Source organism: Grammomys surdaster, unplaced genomic scaffold (genome assembly GCF_004785775.1).
Source record: "Grammomys surdaster isolate TR1022 unplaced genomic scaffold, NIH_TR_1.0 126198, whole genome shotgun sequence".
In the NCBI taxonomy this organism is placed as follows: Eukaryota; Metazoa; Chordata; class Mammalia; order Rodentia; family Muridae; genus Grammomys; species Grammomys surdaster.
Genome location: NW_021621003.1, coordinates 1,735,682 through 1,753,082, shown reverse-complemented (window position 1 = coordinate 1,753,082; position 17,401 = coordinate 1,735,682). Strand labels below are relative to the sequence as shown.

The window sequence follows — 17,401 nt, the reverse complement described above, 5'->3', positions numbered from 1 at the left end:
GGGGAGGGCAGCAGGCACCTGGGTGGGGGAGGGCAGCAGGCACCTGGATGGGGGAGGGCAGCACCCCTGCCATCTCTAGCTTTGACTTCTGACCTGAGCAGAGGCAACAGGTTTATTCTCTGGAAAACACCTGTCAGTTGACTAGAAGAGGAGCCATGTAATTTGTGTAGTGTTCAGGACTCAGAGTTAACAATGAGCCTGGGCTAAGGACCTATTACGCTGTCCTCGGGTAGGCTACTGATGACAATTGTGACTCTTCAACACCCCTCTTTCATTTCTGTTAAATAGCAGAAGGGAAGTCGAAGGAACCTCTATAGTAAATAGACGTGTGCGTGTTCGTGTGCGTGTGCGTGTGCATGCTTCTGTATGCTTGCATAGGTATGTATGTGTATTTACATTGAGATTTGGTTCCCATCAGGAGACCACAGTGTACCTGAGGACAAGGAAGCACTCCCAGTCTATCTGGAACAGCCTTCACTTAATTGCCCCTGTTTACTTCTCATACAAAAGGAAAACAGTATGACAACTGCTTCTTTCCCTTCTAAATTCAACTTTATAATGTGCTGTGCCTCCAGAAATGTAAACATTCCCTTCCCTAGACCAGCATTTAAGAACAGCCGAGCCTGTCATCAGATGAGATATTTCTGCTTTCCTGCCTTCGCTTTTGTGTATCTTGTTTCTGCTGTAGAAATCACAAGTGAGATCAGTGCTATAACAAACACTTCATTTTCAATTAAGGATGTTTGTTTGAAAATGCAGAGAACTCTGCTGCTTGTTTGTCTTCTGGTCCTGAGTCCTGGCCCTTATATTCATTCTCTCAGATGAATCTCTTGTTTTTGTAAGGGAAAGAGTTGGTAGTTTCTAGTATAGATGTTTGTAAGAGATCCCCTTTCCCACTTAGTAAGGCAAACAAGGCTTGAATGTCTCTAGACTTCCAGAATTCACATTGTTAGGACTTAATCTTTGTAATCATTTTAGAAATGTACAGGTGAAGGATTCCCCCAGGTAGAGCGTATCAGATAACATGGTTACATGTAATAGCAAATTCCACTAAACATAGAGAAACATGGATGCCCCTGGCGGTCTGTAAAAGCTAGCTTTGTTTACACCAAACACTTGAATGAAATATCCAGAGCTCTTGGGAAGAATCTGTGTACTTGTGATGAAGTATACATTAAAGCCCCTTCTAATGATGGTGGTGAAGTGAATTAGCCTTAAAATAGTATTAGGAGACAAATAACGAGCAGTTGCTATCGAGTGGGTCATCTCAGCTGTGCGACACTGCATGTCATGTGATATGGTTTAAATGTAAAACACGAACTACACTTGCTACTCATACATCTTTGCTAATATTTGCTTCACCTAGGTCTTGCCACAAAAAGGATTTCAGGCTGGTGAAATTGTCTAGTAATCTGCAGTAATCAGAAGGTTTAACATAGTATTCTGTGGTGACTTAACATAAATTGAGAGATCAGCCTTAAGCAAACACATTTGATGTTTCCCTTGATGTGTTTTTGAAGTTGCAGGATGAATGGGCCAAAGTAAACATGTCCCCGCTGTCTCCTGTGCAGGAACTCAACCTCAGCTCGCTGCTGAGGCTGACTCTGGCCTTCTCTGCTGGCCTGCTGCCCTATGTCTACCTCCCTGTCTCATCCTACCTCAGTCATGCGCGCTGGACCTGGGGAGACCAGACGACACTGCGTGGGTTTCTGACACATCTCCTCAGGGAAGAATATGGAACGTTCAGCCTGGTAAACTTAGATTTAAAATCCTGCCAAGGAAGGAAACAAGTGTTGATGCTTGAGTGCTCAGTCTGGGCCATGACTGACAGAGCAGCAGATACACTGTCATTCTAGGTACTAGATTAGTCCCATGGAGTGTGGCTTTTCACCTGTACAGTATACTGTGACAAGAACATACCCCCTACAACCTCCCTCCCCTACACACACACTTTTTTTTTTAACTTTATGAGCCAGTGTCTTATTACACAGCATAGGGCTTGCTTGTACCCTATATCCTCATGTCTCCATTTCCTGGGTGCCAGGACTGTAAATGTGAATGCACATTCGGCTCAACATTTCTTTTTACATTTGTTTTTCAATTTTTAAAGATTTGATTATTCTTTCTATGTGCATGGCTGTTTTGCCTGCACATATATCTGTGCACCGTGTGTGCGCGCTGCTTATGGAGACCAGAAGAGGATGTTGAATCTCCTGGTACTAGAGTTGCAGACAGTTGTGAAGCATCATGTAGGTGCTGGGAATCAAACCTGGGTCCTTTCTTCAGCACTGAGCTGTTTTCTCCAGCCCCATGATGTCCTTCTTTAAAAACATGCTTGATGATGAGTATCTGTGTTACTGTTGAGTTTTAAACGCAGAATCTGTCTGTGCTCAGAAAAATGTAAGCACAATAAATTAGAGATGCTGTGCTTAAGAAACTCATCAGGCCTTGCTTCCCAGAGACATGGTGGGGGGAAGATAAATATAACCGCAGCAAAGGATAAAAGAAAGGGAAAGTGACGATAGGTCACTGTAATATAGGCGCTGTTGTTGGGGTTTCTAATGGGGCTCGTTCTCTGTATTGTTTAAGAAAATAAATGGCTCAGAGGTTAAGAGCACACTGGCTGCTCTTTCAGAGGTCCTGAGTTCAAATCCTAGCAACCACATGATGGCTCACAACCATCTGTAATTCGATCTGGTGCTCTCTTCTGGCACACAGGCATATATGTAGGGAGAACATTACATACATAATAACTAGATAGATAGATAGATAGATAGATAGATTTCTTTTAAAAAGAAAAAATAAATTTCAGGAGCAGTACCACTGGCAGAATTCCAAACCTCAAAAACTGACATTATTGTTCAGGGCTATGTGCAAGAATGGTGAAGCCTTCTAAAAAGTGGAGGCGAGGCCAGGTAAGAGGACACACAGGCTGAGGTAGAAAGGTCACAAATTCTAGGCCAGCGGGCGATAATGAGGCTGTCTGAATGAATAAGTAAATACATGATGAAGTAGGAATAATTAGGAAAGAAGGAGCCTGCAGGTCTGTGGGATTCCTGATGGTTCTATGAGGGTTCCTTCCTTTATCTCCTTTTTCCTTTGTTTGCTTTTAAAGACAGGGTCTCCTCATGGAGCCCAGGCTGGCCTAGAACTCACTGTTATCCTGCCCCAACCTCCTGGTGCTGGGTTCAAAGCCTGTGCTACAGTATGTATGTGTGTGTCTCTCTCTCTGTGTGTGTGTGTGTGTGTGTGTGTGTGTGTGTGTGTATGCATATATATCATATCTAGGACATGTTTCATTATAAAAGACATTAATAAAGTAATAATTGTTAGTTACTGTTTGATATGGGGGTTTATTTCTTTACATTTATACTCTTGTTTACTCACTGTTGGTTTAGTCTATAAAAATGTAGATTGAAGCCAGCAAGATGGCCCAGCAGATAAGGGTGCTTGCTACCAATCCTGTCGATCTGAGTTCAATCCCTAGAACCTTCGTGGTAGAAAAAGATAATTGACTTCTGCAGATGTAGGCCATGGTGTCATGCCTATGCACACATGCATAATAAATATATGCAAGACAGGGTCCATCAGTGTGGCCCTGGTGAGAGTTCCTTACCCTGTCTGGAACTCAATCTGTAGACCAGGCTGGCCTTGAACTCACAGAAGTTCACCTGCCTCTGCCTCGCAAGTGCTAGGATTAAAGGCCTGCACCATCACCCAGCCAAAGATTTTTTTTTTTTTTTAATGGCAGATGCTTCATGTGAATTCAGGTCTGTTGATTGCTCCGAGTTGTATTTTCAGAAAGTGTAGATGGAGGGTACTTCCAGATTTAAGATTTATATCATCCATGCATTACTGAGAAATGTGAGCTATCAGATTATAGTGAACTCTCATTAAAGCCCTAGGAACAGAGAGGCTGCAGCAGACGTGTAGGAGGGTGAGTTCTCTGGGGGCCAGCTCATTCCTTCTGGAACGGTTGAACTGATTTTTAACCAGCTCTCCTAAAAGCTTCCTAGTGGGCGCCTGAGTCTAGCTTGCACTGGTGCTGCAAGCTTCAAAGACTAGCGGAAACTGTTGGCTTGTGTATTTAACGTGTGGAGGCCGTAAGTCGGGGTCATCACAGATGCAGTCATTTCACAGAGGTCCGGCTTACCGCTTGTACAAATGATCTCTCCTGTGTTTAGGCTAAATCTGAAGTAGGATCGAGCGTGTCTACAGTACTGCTGTGAGTATGATTTCAAAACTGTCGTAAATGAATTCTCTATTAGCTATCTCAAATTATTTGGGAAGATTTCTTATTACTTCCTTTCTTAAGAAGTATGTCTGAGAAGTCGTTTTCACCCCCACAATTAATGGCTGCTTATGCGCACTGTATGGCCAAGCACTTTAGCTTTCCACTAAGAGAAGGCTTGAGGCAAGCCGCATCACAGCAGTGAGGCTGTGGGAGCCTGGCCAGGGCCTAACTCCACACATTCCACCTGCATGTAAAATTGCCCGTACGGTGGTGTCTGAAAATGACTTGCTCTTCCCTATGGTTTCCTATTATCTTCCTCTTAGGGACGTTGTTGGAGCATTGCATTCATCACGATTTGAACAATTTCTTGTTATTTTGGTTTGAATTCTGCTCATTTAATCCTTAAGAGCTGAGTGTATGTGCTATCTCCTGTGACTCCTTTCGGCTGTCGTAAGCTTTATTTCTGACTTTCAGATTTTTAACATCCAACCTTATTAGAGCCAGCTTAAGCAAATATATGTCATATGTATTAACCAATGGTTTTCTTTGAAGAATGGATTAATGTTTGCTTTAAAACCTACAGAGATTAAGGCATTTGAAAACTATCCATGTCAACTTCAAAAATTATCAATACCAATTATAACTCTTCAAATATAAATTGTAGAATAAAAATAAGTTTTTATGACATTGGAGTGATCTCTCAATTTTTGGTTTGGAACTCTCTGGACTATGTAAAAGAAAGAACTACCTACCTACCCACCCAGCCACCTACTTACCTACACCTGTCTGTCTGTCTGTCTATCCATCTATGTATCTATTTTTCTATTGCCAATCTCTTATTTGTCTGTGTATCTATCTGTCCATTTGTCTGTATTTCTGTCTTAGACAACGGCCTAGCTTTGTAACCCAAGCCAGCCTGCAACAAGCAATCCTCCTGCCTTAGTTAGAATCATACACCTGTGCTCCCATGCTCAATGGTTCTCAACAGATGCCTCACTCCCCTTATTATTATTATTATTATTATTTTTTTTTTTTGGAGTTAGAGTTTTAGTATATAGCCCAGGCTACCCTTGAACTAACAATCCTCCTGTCTCAGCCTCCAGAGTGTTGCTGTACCTCTATCTTCAATATTCTTTGTTTTTAAACTTTTTTCCTATTCCAAAATATGATATATGATCATAGATATTTTTGAAATACAAGTAAGCAAAAGTAAGAAAATGACCAATAATTTCAGCATACAGAGCTATGCGCTGTTACTAATTCATTAATATTTTGTGCATATTTTGCATTCTTTTGTAATTTTTAAAAATGGATTCATAAGATATATACAATTTTGTTGTTCTGTTTTCACTTTACAGCAGATTTTGGAAATATTTCTCTGCTGTTGTTACTTTTCCCACAACTAGTTTACAATGTTTCCTTCAATGTTTGACTCAGACTTTTACAGCACTTCTTTCTCTTCTCCTATGGAGATGTGGAGAAGGTGGAGAGAGCCCGTCCCCTCTGTAGACAGCCCTTGTCAGCGGCTCTGAGCTTCCCTGGCCTCTGCTCCACGCCATGGAGACTCACCGCTCACCTCTTCTGCCTCCCCGGAATCACTGCTCTGTTTTCCCTCGCAAGTTCCACGTGAACTCCAAAGAATTTCCAAGAGTAACCTAGACCTTACACCCAGCTTGTTTAAGTTGTGTATAAAATTCATCTGTTGGGGAACTTATATTAAATGTGAGCTGCTAGGTGTTATATGTAGAAAAAAGGCATCACAGGAGATGAGCGCTCACACCCACACATGAACTGTGGATCATGCAGGTTGGAGACAGACCCCCTCACACTCTGAGTGAGATCATTTCTGGACTTAACTTGTTTCAGGTTGGTGGTTTGTTGTCAAGGAGATGAGTAATTAACTAACAAGAAAAGCCTCCTAAATGTTGAAACATAATCATGTCTCCTTTTCAGTCAAGCAAATCTGTAAATTGCAATTCTGTATAAGGAAATTACTGAATCTAACCTTAGGCAATGGACATCTTTTAGAGTTTACATTTAAGCAGCAGATCTCTAAGAATTAATTCTGAGACTGACTTCATTTCTTTGGAAGAAACAGACCTCACACTAGAATCAAATGTTCCTGTGTGTTTGTAACTGAGGGAGGGCAGCTTCTCATGGCGGCTGTGTCTCCATTAGTCAAATGCTCATTGCGTGGCTCCAGTAATTACGGCATTGCATTTTCTCCAGGAAAACTGCCAGTAGGGAGAATGAATTTTCCATAGTGTGTAGACCTATTTCTTTTTATAGAAATTAGTGTGCCGATTTTAGGACTTAGCACTTGACACTGCTTGCTAGCTAACAGGAGAATTTAGCTCAGTTATACAAAATAAGAGGAACACATTTCTTAAACATTTCCCAAAATAAATACTATAGAAAAGAAAGAAACTGCTTAAGAAAGAAGGAAACCCAGAAAGAATGACAGAGTCCTTCTCTCAGCCCTTTGTCCCTTCATAACTGAGTCTTCAGAAAAGAACTAAGATTAGTTTTTATTCCAGTTGCTAAATTGCCAGTGACAGCAGAAAGCAGCTAAAGTTCAAAGTCACTTCTCCCCTGAGCCATTAGGAAGCTCTTCTACTCTGCGTTGTGTCAGTCCTAAATCACGTGCTGAGAGCCAAGTGTGATGATGGTCAGAGAGCGTCTTAGAACTGTTGGGCTTTTTCAGTGATATGTCTTACCCCCTTTCAAAATTTGAAGGAAGAAAAAAAATTTTAAATATGACCATAGTCCTTAGAGCATCTCAGTGTATAATTGAATGTATTATTGGTAAAATAATTTGTTTGAAATTTACTGAACTTCTTTTATGCCAACAATAAAGTACTTTGTTTTGTTTTTCAGTTCACAGATAATAAATATGAAGACCGAACTTTCATTCAATATCCAAGCTCTTGCAGTTTGGGCGAATATATGTCTAGTTAGAAAGTGAGTGATGCCCCCTTTGTTGCTGCATTTCCCGTGTCCTCTTGTCGAATCTGTGTTTTATATATCACTATAGAGTGCTGCCAGCATTTCCTTATGTTTACAATAAATGGCTTCTGATCTTTTCTATCAAGACTATAGAAGATATAGAGATAGAGTTAGAGATAGAGATACTGTTTCTTGGTGTCTTGTTTTGTCTTATGATTACATGTAAGAGACTTAAAATATTTGAGCATCTCAAACCCTGGATTTGATACATTCCTCTGCCCATAGTTGATACTATTGTTGACTTGCAAAAGAAGCCTGCAACTATATAATCTGTCCAATAATTTTTAAAAAGAAAAAGCCTTCTTCTCAGGCATGGTGGCATATGCCTGTAAGCTCAGTATGTAGGCTGAGGCAGAACTACCATGAGTTTGAGGCCAGCTTATATAATAAAACCCTGTTTATTTTTTATTCATTTGCTTTCTGTTCGGTTGAATGCATTTGTTCATAAATCCACCTATATAGTTTGATTTGCCTGACAGTTAACATTATAAAACAATGTTAGCATTTTCCCATATTAAATAAAAAACAAAAACCCCTTAGGTTGTTTAAATGTCTATATAATATATTCCATTTTGTAATCATGGAGAAAATTAATTTATGTATCATTTGTGGTGCTGAGGAATGGACCCAGGGCCCTGTACATGCATAGCAAGTATCCCACCACCGGGCTGAGCTGTATCTGCAGATGCACTGGGAAATTAAGTGTTCTCCTGTTTGAGACTCAGTAAATTGCTCCCCCTTTCCCACTATTATAAGTGGTACTAAAACACTCATGGACTGGTGTTTATTTGCATTTCTGGTTATTACTTGAAGATGGGTATCTGGATGCCAGATCACTGAGCCAGTGCCTGTATATTAAGGATATCGATAGAGATTTCCAAGTTACCTTTTCTCAAGAATTGTAGTGTACTTTATCACGTCACAGCTGAATTCTTACTTTGAAAATTTGCCATTTTAAACCTTTACTTTTAGCAGAAAAATGTGTTTGTATTTACCTGTGCTCGATGATCGCTTATATTTGACAGGACTGCTAGTGTGTGTGCTTTCTGTGAGTTCCCATCTGCTCCTGCACTATTGCAAGCTAACTTGGCTGCAGTGTGTAACTGTGCTTGCTACTCTTCTGGCTTCACCTGCTCCACGGAGATTTTGTTCTTTCTTCTTAAAAATAGGAAGTTTTAAAGCTACATATATTCCCCCTGTACTTTAAAGCTATGTATATTACTGATATTTGCATACATTCCCCTGTGCTTTAAAGCTATTTGTCTTTCTGATAGTCATACATGTAGGTAATTTCGGGCGCATTTTGGTTTTTGTAGGGACAGGCGGAAGTCATCAGTAGTATGGCTTTTCACTGGAATGCTTTGCGTGTATTCATTATTCTTCGCTTGGAGAGCAAATTTAGATATTTCAAAACCACTTTTCATGGGTGTGGTAAGTTTTTAATTCAATATATCTTTTAAACAGTAAATTTGTGAAGATTGTACAAATTTTCCCTTTATGAACCTTGTTAAGGGACAAACTGACTCAGAACTAGTAAATATATAATATATACACACATACTCCCAGCACAAGGAAGGCTGCAGCAGGAGAATCAGGAGATCAAGGCCAGTCTTGGTTACATAGTAAGTTCGAGAACATCCTGAGAGTTATGATATCCTGTCTCAAAGCAAGCAAGCAAGCAAATGTACTGTTTAGTTAACAGAGTAGTTAAATTTAAAAAAAAAAACCTTTGATAGACGTAATAATTTCATGTGTGCATTCTTGCAAATACAGGGAACAGCTGCATTTTGCCTGGAAGGAATTCCTTTTAGAATAGCAAAAGAGCTGTGGGTGGGACTCCTGTCATATTAACTCTCTCAAGCCCATGCAGACATGAATGATGCAAGCATGCATGATGCAAGCCATCTCCGAGATGGAGATAAGGATTTTTGTTTGTGTTTTGTTTTATTTGAGATAAGGTTTCGACGTAGCTTAGTCTTTCTAGAGTAAACTCCCTGTCTTCCCGCTTCAGGTTCCTGAGTGCTGAGACCACAGTCATGGACCTTCCATCCTGATTCTATTAGTTCTCACACTAGAAACCATAGATGTAAAGTAGCCCTGTTTTGAAAGCTGACCCTGCCTGGTCTTCTGCATGTATGTTCTTGAAACCTAATAACTGGTGCTCTACTTGACCCTCTAAGCTTTGAACCAGATGAGAAGGAAGAGAAGCTCCTCTTAGCTGGTGGGTGATCACCTCAAGTCCTGGGGATGCTGAGACTTGAAAAGTGTCACTTCTTCCTGTGAGCAAGAGGCTTGTTGTCCTGTCTTCCAAGACCGGCAGTCCTAGCCACCACTTAAAAGCAGTGCTGCATGCCAGTCAGCCCTACCCATTGAAGCCTCCAGGAGAGTCCACTGTGGACCAGTACTTCTTGTGGGTGGCTCACTTTCAAGAGACAGAGAGGGAAAGAGAAGGCTGTGTTGGCCCAGTGGAAGCTGCCAGTTCTCTAGGGACTAGTCTCCTTCATCCCACAAAAAGACATCCGGTAATACATAAGGAAAGGAGGAAGTGTTTGTCTCCAGAGGAAAGCCAAGGTTTCTGTGTCTCTTCCACCTGTATTGCTGGAGTGGAGATGAAGCCTGTGGTTCTGAGGAGACTGTGTGGGCACATGCCCAGTTAGGAAGGAGGGACGTTGGAAAACTGGGAAAGGAAATGACCCAGGACTGGCCTGGGAAGGAGAATTACCAAAGCCTAATGATACTAGGTGTGAGCAGCTGAGCGTCAGTGCTAACTGTTGCCATTGCTATGTAAACCTGTCAGCTGGACATACTGTCTGTGTGTCTCCTTCCAGGTGGAACGATTCTGGATGCAGAGCAACGCGGTGGTGGCCATTCTCGCTGGCCTTGGTTTGGCCACGCTTGTGTCTGAGACTAACCGAGTGCTCAGTTGTAATGGGATTCGGAACCTGGAGTGGTTGTCGGCAGCCCTTTTTGTTGCTTATCAATTGTACTCAAATTACAGGTAACAACACATGGTTCCCTTCCCGAAAAGTGGTACTTACACCTGAGACATTGGGCCCTGCAGATCTCAGGACCGTTCTGTTTCCTCTGATTTCTAAGACACAGTGAAGACAGCTGGGCATGATGCCTTAGCTGGGAAACAAGTGGAAACCATGCACTTGCCTCTAAAGAGCTTGGATACACACTGAAGAATCTGGGTATATGTGAACTTTCAAAATTAAAGTACCCAGAGATGGAGAATTGAAAGATCTGAGGTTCTTGTATATTCTAAAATAATTCCCTTTATGTTTCAAAATTTTCATCTTTTGAGTAATTCTTGGCCCTTTTCCATTTAACCTTGTAGTAGAGTATTTGTTATTTTAAAGTAAGTTCTTAAAGTTATCTATCACTGACAGTAAGTATTACAGTTTTTTTTTCAAAAATTTTAAATAACCTCGCAATGCAAACTTCAGAGAAACCTACAAGTTGTTCAAGTATTAAATGACAGCTCCTGTATTTCTATCAGTATCAAGTTACAAAAGCAGAAGACAGAGCTCTTTAACTAATTCTGTATAACAATTTTGACTAATATACTTTTAGAAGACTGAATTTTGCCTTGCAACTTAACGTTTTAAAATTAATTCCTGGGGGGCATGGTAGTGCATGCTTTTAATCCCAGCACTTGGGAGGCAGAAGCAGGCAGATCTGTGAGTTTGAGACCAGCCTGGTCTATGTAGAGAGTTCCAGGACAACCAGGGCTACACAGAGAAACCATGTCTGAAAATAAATAGAGTAATAAATTAATTAAGTGAGTAAGTAAACTCTTGAGGTTAGCATGCGAGCAGCAGGCTTCATTCAGCATCTTCACACCGTGCACCATGGCCCTCTGTGCTCAGTCCCCCTCCTTCCCTGAGCTGCTTTTTTCCATGACCTCCCTATTGTTGTCTTCATAAGAACTCCTCCTAGAGAGACGGTTAAGAGAACTGGCTGTTCTTCCAGAGGTTCTGAGTTTAATTCCCAACAACCACATGGTGGCTCACAACCATCCTTAATGGAATCCGATGCCCTCTTCTGGTGTGTCTAAAGAGAGTGATAATGTACTTCCATATACGTAAATGTGTACTTGCATATGCATATCCACATACACATGTTCATAATGTACATATGTGTACATTCACACATATGTAACATATGCATACATATATACATATGTATATGCACACATAATTCTAGGTCTACAATCCACTTGTCTTTCTAAGTATGGCAGTTTAGTTTATCATAGTGATTTACAGCTGTGTTCATTCTCTTGCAGATGTCATGATTTGATTTGTATCACTGTATAAAATCCCAGTGTGTATGTGTGCCGTATTTTGGTTCCCCACATACCTGTTGATGGACTATGCCGGTTTCATTGCTTGACTAATGTGTGTAATGCAGCTATACACATGGATGTGTTTGCATATCTGTTTTGCTCATATACGGTCCTTTACTTCCATGTTCAAGAGCGGTGTGCTGAGTAATATAGTCGCTCTAGTTTCAGGTTTTAGGAAGTGCCATACTTACTTCCTCTGTGGCTGCACAAGCTTACTTTCCAAACATAAATAAAGACTCCTCTTTCCTTACATCCTTTATACTTGATCTCTTAGGGTTAGCAATTCTGGCTAGAGTGAGCCAGGACTGCCTTAGCCGTTGGTTCTCAGCCTGTGGGTCACGACCCCTTTGGGGACTCAAATGATCCTTTCACAGGGGTCACCTAAGAGTATCGGAAAACATAAATGTTGACATGACTATTCATGATAGTAGCAAAGTTACAGTTAAAAAAATAGCAACAAAAATAATTTTATGACTGGGGGTCACCACAACATAAGGAACTGTGCTAAAGGGTCACAGCATTGGGAAGCTCGAGGAGCACTGCTCTGAGCTGTTTTAATCATCACTTCCCTTATGGGTAAGGGTGTTAGACACTTTTCAAGTATCTATTGGCCATTTGTATTTCTTCTTTTGAAAACTGTATTCAATTTCTTAGCCCGTTTATTGATTACAGTTCTTTGTATATCTTGTATATTGATCCCCAGTCAATGTGTGGTTTGGTCAACATTGGTTTTCAGTTCTCTGCTCTGGTGGTTGTTTCCTTTGCTCTGCAGAAGCGTCTTAGTTCCATGTAATCCCACTTGTCACCTGCTGGGATTATTTCCTGTGCTGATGGAGCTTGTTCAGAAAAGCCTTGCCTATGCCTGTGCTGGGAAATGTACTTGTGTATTCCTCTAGCAGTTTCAAAGTCTCAAACCTACATAATGGGCTTTGATATATTTGAACTGGTGGGGGGGGGGATATAGATCTAGTTTCATTCTCCTAATACAAAAATCTAGTTTTCCCAGCATCATTTATTAAACTACCTTTTTTTTTCAAGTTTGTTTTTGATAGCTTTTTAAACACTTGGTGTCACTAGCAGTATGAATTTACTTCTGGATCTTCTTCCTATCCTACTGGTTTACCTGGCTTGTTTTGTGATACTGTGTTTTGTTTTGTTCTGACCGTAGCTCAGTAACACAAGACCAGTACTGTGTCAGCTCCAGCATCTTTCTTTCCCTCCAGGATGGCTTTAGCCATTCAGGGTCCTTCATGTCTCCATGGGGATTTTAGGACTTTTTAAAAATTTCTTGAGGAAAGTCACTGGGGTTTGGATAGTCATTATACAGAATTAGCTGGTTGTTTTAGATACTATAGCCATTTTCATTACATTGATTCTGCCTAACCACGAGCATGGGAAGTCAGTGTTTTGCTTGTTATCCCCTTTAAATGTGCTGACATGTTTTTCCATGGGCAGCAACACATTTTCTGAGTTTATTTTTTTATCTCTGCCCTCTTTCTCTCCTTCTGTTGACATCATGAGCTTTTAAAGCACTCTCTTACGTTTCTGGTTTATCTCTTCTCACAGTTGGCTAGTTTCTGTCCTGAGCCTCTTCACTACCCAGGACCCTTTGCTGCCTCGTGCTCCCCACTCCCTTCCTTCTTCCTCCTTTCTCTCTCTGATCTGGCACTCACCCCACCATTTCCACACTCGTTCTAAATAACTGCTCACTGTATTACCCATTGATTTTTTTTAACCATTCTTTAAAAAGGTTTTAGAGATATTGAATCTTCTTTCTCTTTGGGAGGTGGTATGAGCATACTACAGCATGGTTAGAGGACAATTTGAAGGAGTTGGTTCTCCTTCCATCGTTCCTTAGGGTACCAGGGGTCAGACTCAGGTCATCTGTGCCATCTCACCAGCCCACTAAAAATAGTTAAAACTTCTTAAAATACAGTAAAAATCCTGTTAAATATATAGGAAAAAGAAGCACACATGGGGTGGGGGATGAGGTGTCACATCAGTCTTTTGGGGATCCTTGAGAATTGGGGACTCCTATTTACGCATAGGTGCAGGGGCATTTGAACTTGCAGACCCCAGTGTTTCCCCATCCATGCTGTTGAGGAGTCTATATTGAACAAGGTCCAGTGTCCACCCGAGCTGTCTTCACAGTGGTCATCTTCCTTCTTTATGTGTCAGGGCCCTCTGCTGGTCACACTTGGCTTTGCAGCCCATGTGCTGGGAAGAGCCTCTCACCCTGAGACTCCCCAGATCAAGCTCCTGGAGGCAAGAGTGTCTCCCGTGTGTCTTGGCAATGTGGGAAGCAGCCATGGCACTGACAGGAACATGGACAGCCTTCATACTGTAGCAGTCTTCTCAGTGTGTCTCCCTGTTGGAGGGGTACAGCTGTATCATGTACATCCCTGGAACCTCAGAGTTCCCAGCTCTACAGCAATGGACAGAAATAGATAGCTACCCTGACAGCCTCAGACTTAGAGTTATCCAACTCCAGGGTAATTCTGTTGGGGGGTTGTATCCCTGACACAAGCATACTCCCTCCATCCCTCCATCCCTCCTTCCCTCTTTTCTTCCCTCACACTCCCTTGTCATTTCCCAGCCTGACCCTCCTGACACTTACCCTGTTCGTTGTCAGTGTCTGTCTGTCCTTCCACCTCTCCACAACTGCCTCTCTCGGCCTTCCCTCACCCATAGGCTGTGGCAGGGAAATTAAGCCTCCTTGCCTATGAATGTTCTGTGACCTCTAGTTCACAGGGTAGCTCAGATTTTTTAAAAAACGGATTCTCTGTCAAGACGTGTCCAGCCACACCCTTTGAGTCGTACAGTATAACAGAATGAGGCTTCCCTTCTGAGCTGACCTGTTTGCTGGAGCAATACTGTCTCACAAAGCCCTGCACCTGGATTTGAGGCTCATGGGGGCTGTGGGCTTTCTAGGGGGTAGGCTACCCAAGTTGTGTCTGGCATACCCATGGAAGTGCCTTCTGAACCAGTCCCATGTCAGGTGTGGAGCCCTTTTCCAGTACTTTTCGATTTCTCTGTTTTTCTCTTTGGGATAAGATCTTGTGAGGCAAGCTGCACATCCACCTCACATGGCCCAGGGAGAAGTCTCTAAACCGCATGAGTTCCCACCTTAGCCAACCCAGTCTGTCTTTCATGTCCATCTCCTCCTGGCTCAGGGCTCTGAGGAGTGTTCAGTCTCAGCATTGGTGATAACGCCGCACAGGCTGGGCGGTTTGTCCCTTTTGTTTGGTTGGTTTTTGTCTTTTCTTTTATTTGCCCCCAGAGAATAGAAGGAACTGCAAATTTAGAAGGAACTGCAAATTTCCTGGTGACAAGATGTTAGTTATCATGAGCAGAGCAAGAAGCCATCATTGCTGTGTGGAATGCAAGGACAAGGGCGGTGCTTCGTTCTTGAAGAGCTCCTCAGTTTGTGATATCAACCTATTGGTTGAACTCGGTCCCTCCTCAACCCGGCAGGTGGATGGACAGAAAGACAAGGAATTACAGGGAATGCCATCAAGTGGTTTTGTTTTGTTATGTTCTGATGCTTTCTTCTCTCCCGGTCTCTTCCTCCTTCCTAGATTATTCTGGAAACTCATTCCCTTTTTCTTTGACATCAGAAAGCTCACTTCATTCTTGAGCTTTGCTGTGGCAGTTAGCATTGGCATCAGTGGACAGCTGCCAGGCAGCAGACAGTCCAGCAAATGGACTTCCACTTCATTCTCAGTAGTCTCATTCCCAGTGACATCCTGGTCCCTGGGGATTGGCCACTCAGGAAGGCTTGAGGTGGGGAGAGGTGGTGGGAAGTTACCACCCTGCACATGCCTTAGTCACACAAAAGCTATATAAATTCTTGTCAGAAGTCAACAGAATTCCTCTTGTGTTTCTGACTAGATCTCTGGGAAAAAAATGGAATTAAGACGAAATTGCCTTAATTCTATGTAGTCAGAAACTACTCTTGTTAACTGAAATTGGATTACTTGGGGTGGAGAATTACACGTGAGAACAGACTTTGCTTTTCATGGACATGAATATAAATTGATAGACATCATACAATGGGCTTTTCTTTCTCTAGTTTCAGTTAGCACCTTCTAAAGAAGCTGAGAGGATGCTCGGCCAGCACGGTGGTGCACGCCTTTACTCAGGAAGCAGAAACGGGCAGATCTCTGCGTTCAGGCAGTCTGGTCTACAGAGTGAGTTCCAGGACAACCAGAGCTATACAGAGAAACCCTGTCTCAAACAGACCGATAGATAGACAGACAGACAGATAGGCAGACCACTGAGCTCATAATCTGCTCTGCTTAAGTGTACGTGCCTTCTCAGAGCCACTAGTGGAAAACTTGGAAGCACTGAGTGTACATGCATGGAGGGGAGAGGAAAACATGGACTTCTGTTTTAATTAGCTGAAAAATCTTTTTATTTAGCATTTGTGACCAAAGAACCAATAACGTGATTGATCAGTTTGCACGAAATCTTCTGGACTCCATGCCTCGGGATGCCATCATTCTACTCAGAGGAGACCTGCCGGGGAACGCTCTCCGCTACTTGCATTACTGCGAGGGATTGAGGCCAGATGTTTCACTGGTGGATCAAGAAGTAAGTGTATTGAAAACGTCCTCGGCACACAGCAACTTTTAACCATGTCATTCACAGCAGCATACACGTGTGGCTTGAGTCTGGGCAAACAGCATGATCCCATGAGATAAACAGACAAGCGTTATTTTTTTTAAATGTGGCTGGGTATACTTTTCATAATCATTCTTTTTTTGTGTGTTTCTATAGAGAAAAGATGCTGTTTTCCTCCCTCCCTCCCTCTCTCCCTCCTTCCCTCTCTCTCTTTCTTTTTCTTTCTTTTTTCTTTTTTCTTTTGCTTTTAACAGGGTCTCACAGTGTAGACCAAGGTAGCCTGGAATCCACAATAGTTCCCCTTGGCCTCACAGTGCTAGGATTTCCAGTATGTACCACCAGCCGAACATTCTTAGAATGGATATATCACAGTCCTGTTTATTTTGAGTTGGCTTATAACTTGTTTCTTCCTCATTGAAGTGGTTTTATCAATGTTTCCTTCACCTTAGAGTCAAGTAATAGTGGTTACAAGACCTACTGAATTTTTACATTTTAGCCAGTCACCAAGCAAAAAACACTGCACTTATCCTACCTATGAAAATTAAATTAATTGAATATTTCAAAAATGTGCACAAATAAACATTTCACTTAAATTAGAAATTACTAGTTATAATACTGCTATAGAATTTTTATATAAAGAATTTTTATATTGATTCTATGACAGAAATATGTTTGGAGGTGACTTGTAGAAACTGTCATGTTGAGAGCTGAACAGATGATGCTTCAGCTGTTGAGTCCACTACTAGCTACTCTTCCAAGGACTCGGGTTGGATTCCCAATACCCATGTGGCAGCTCACAACTGTCTAATCCAGTACCTGCTCCTGGCTTCTGTAAGCACAGGGCATGTACGTGATACAGACATACGTGCAGACAAAACACCTCTATACATAATAGTAAGTTTAAAAAAGTAACTGCTTTTTTAAAAAGTGCTATTAAAACAGTTTTCCTGGACTGCAAATGCAGCAGTACCACATAAATTCGTATAGAGGTGGGCTCCTGTAATCCCAGCACTTAGGAGGAAGAACTGGAAGATCTGAAGTTAAAGGTCATCCTTAGCTACTCAGGAGGTCAAAGCCAGCCTCAAGGACAAAAGACTCTGTCTCAAGACAGAAACAAATTACAAAACAGCAAATATCAGAAACTGAAAAACGATACTTAATTATAAGAGTATTTTAATCATAAATGCCAA

At 41.8% G+C, this 17,401-nt stretch overlaps 1 protein-coding gene across 2 annotated transcripts in view; it reads left to right on the top strand.

Moving 5' to 3' along the window:
• The window catches only part of Tmem260 (transmembrane protein 260), a 60,612-nt gene that overhangs the window by 26,070 nt on the left and 17,141 nt on the right, over positions 1-17,401 (top strand). For both annotated transcript variants that reach the window (XR_003710162.1, XM_028758589.1), the window contains exons 6-11: positions 1,572-1,751; positions 4,185-4,225; positions 7,112-7,195; positions 8,557-8,671; positions 10,069-10,238; positions 16,010-16,181. Coding sequence is in view for 1 of the 2 variants with exons in the window: in XM_028758589.1 (XP_028614422.1) it covers positions 1,572-1,751; positions 4,185-4,225; positions 7,112-7,195; positions 8,557-8,671; positions 10,069-10,238; positions 16,010-16,181 (762 nt within the window). In the remaining variant the exon portion in view is untranslated. The remainder of the gene's footprint in view (positions 1-1,571; positions 1,752-4,184; positions 4,226-7,111; positions 7,196-8,556; positions 8,672-10,068; positions 10,239-16,009; positions 16,182-17,401) is intronic.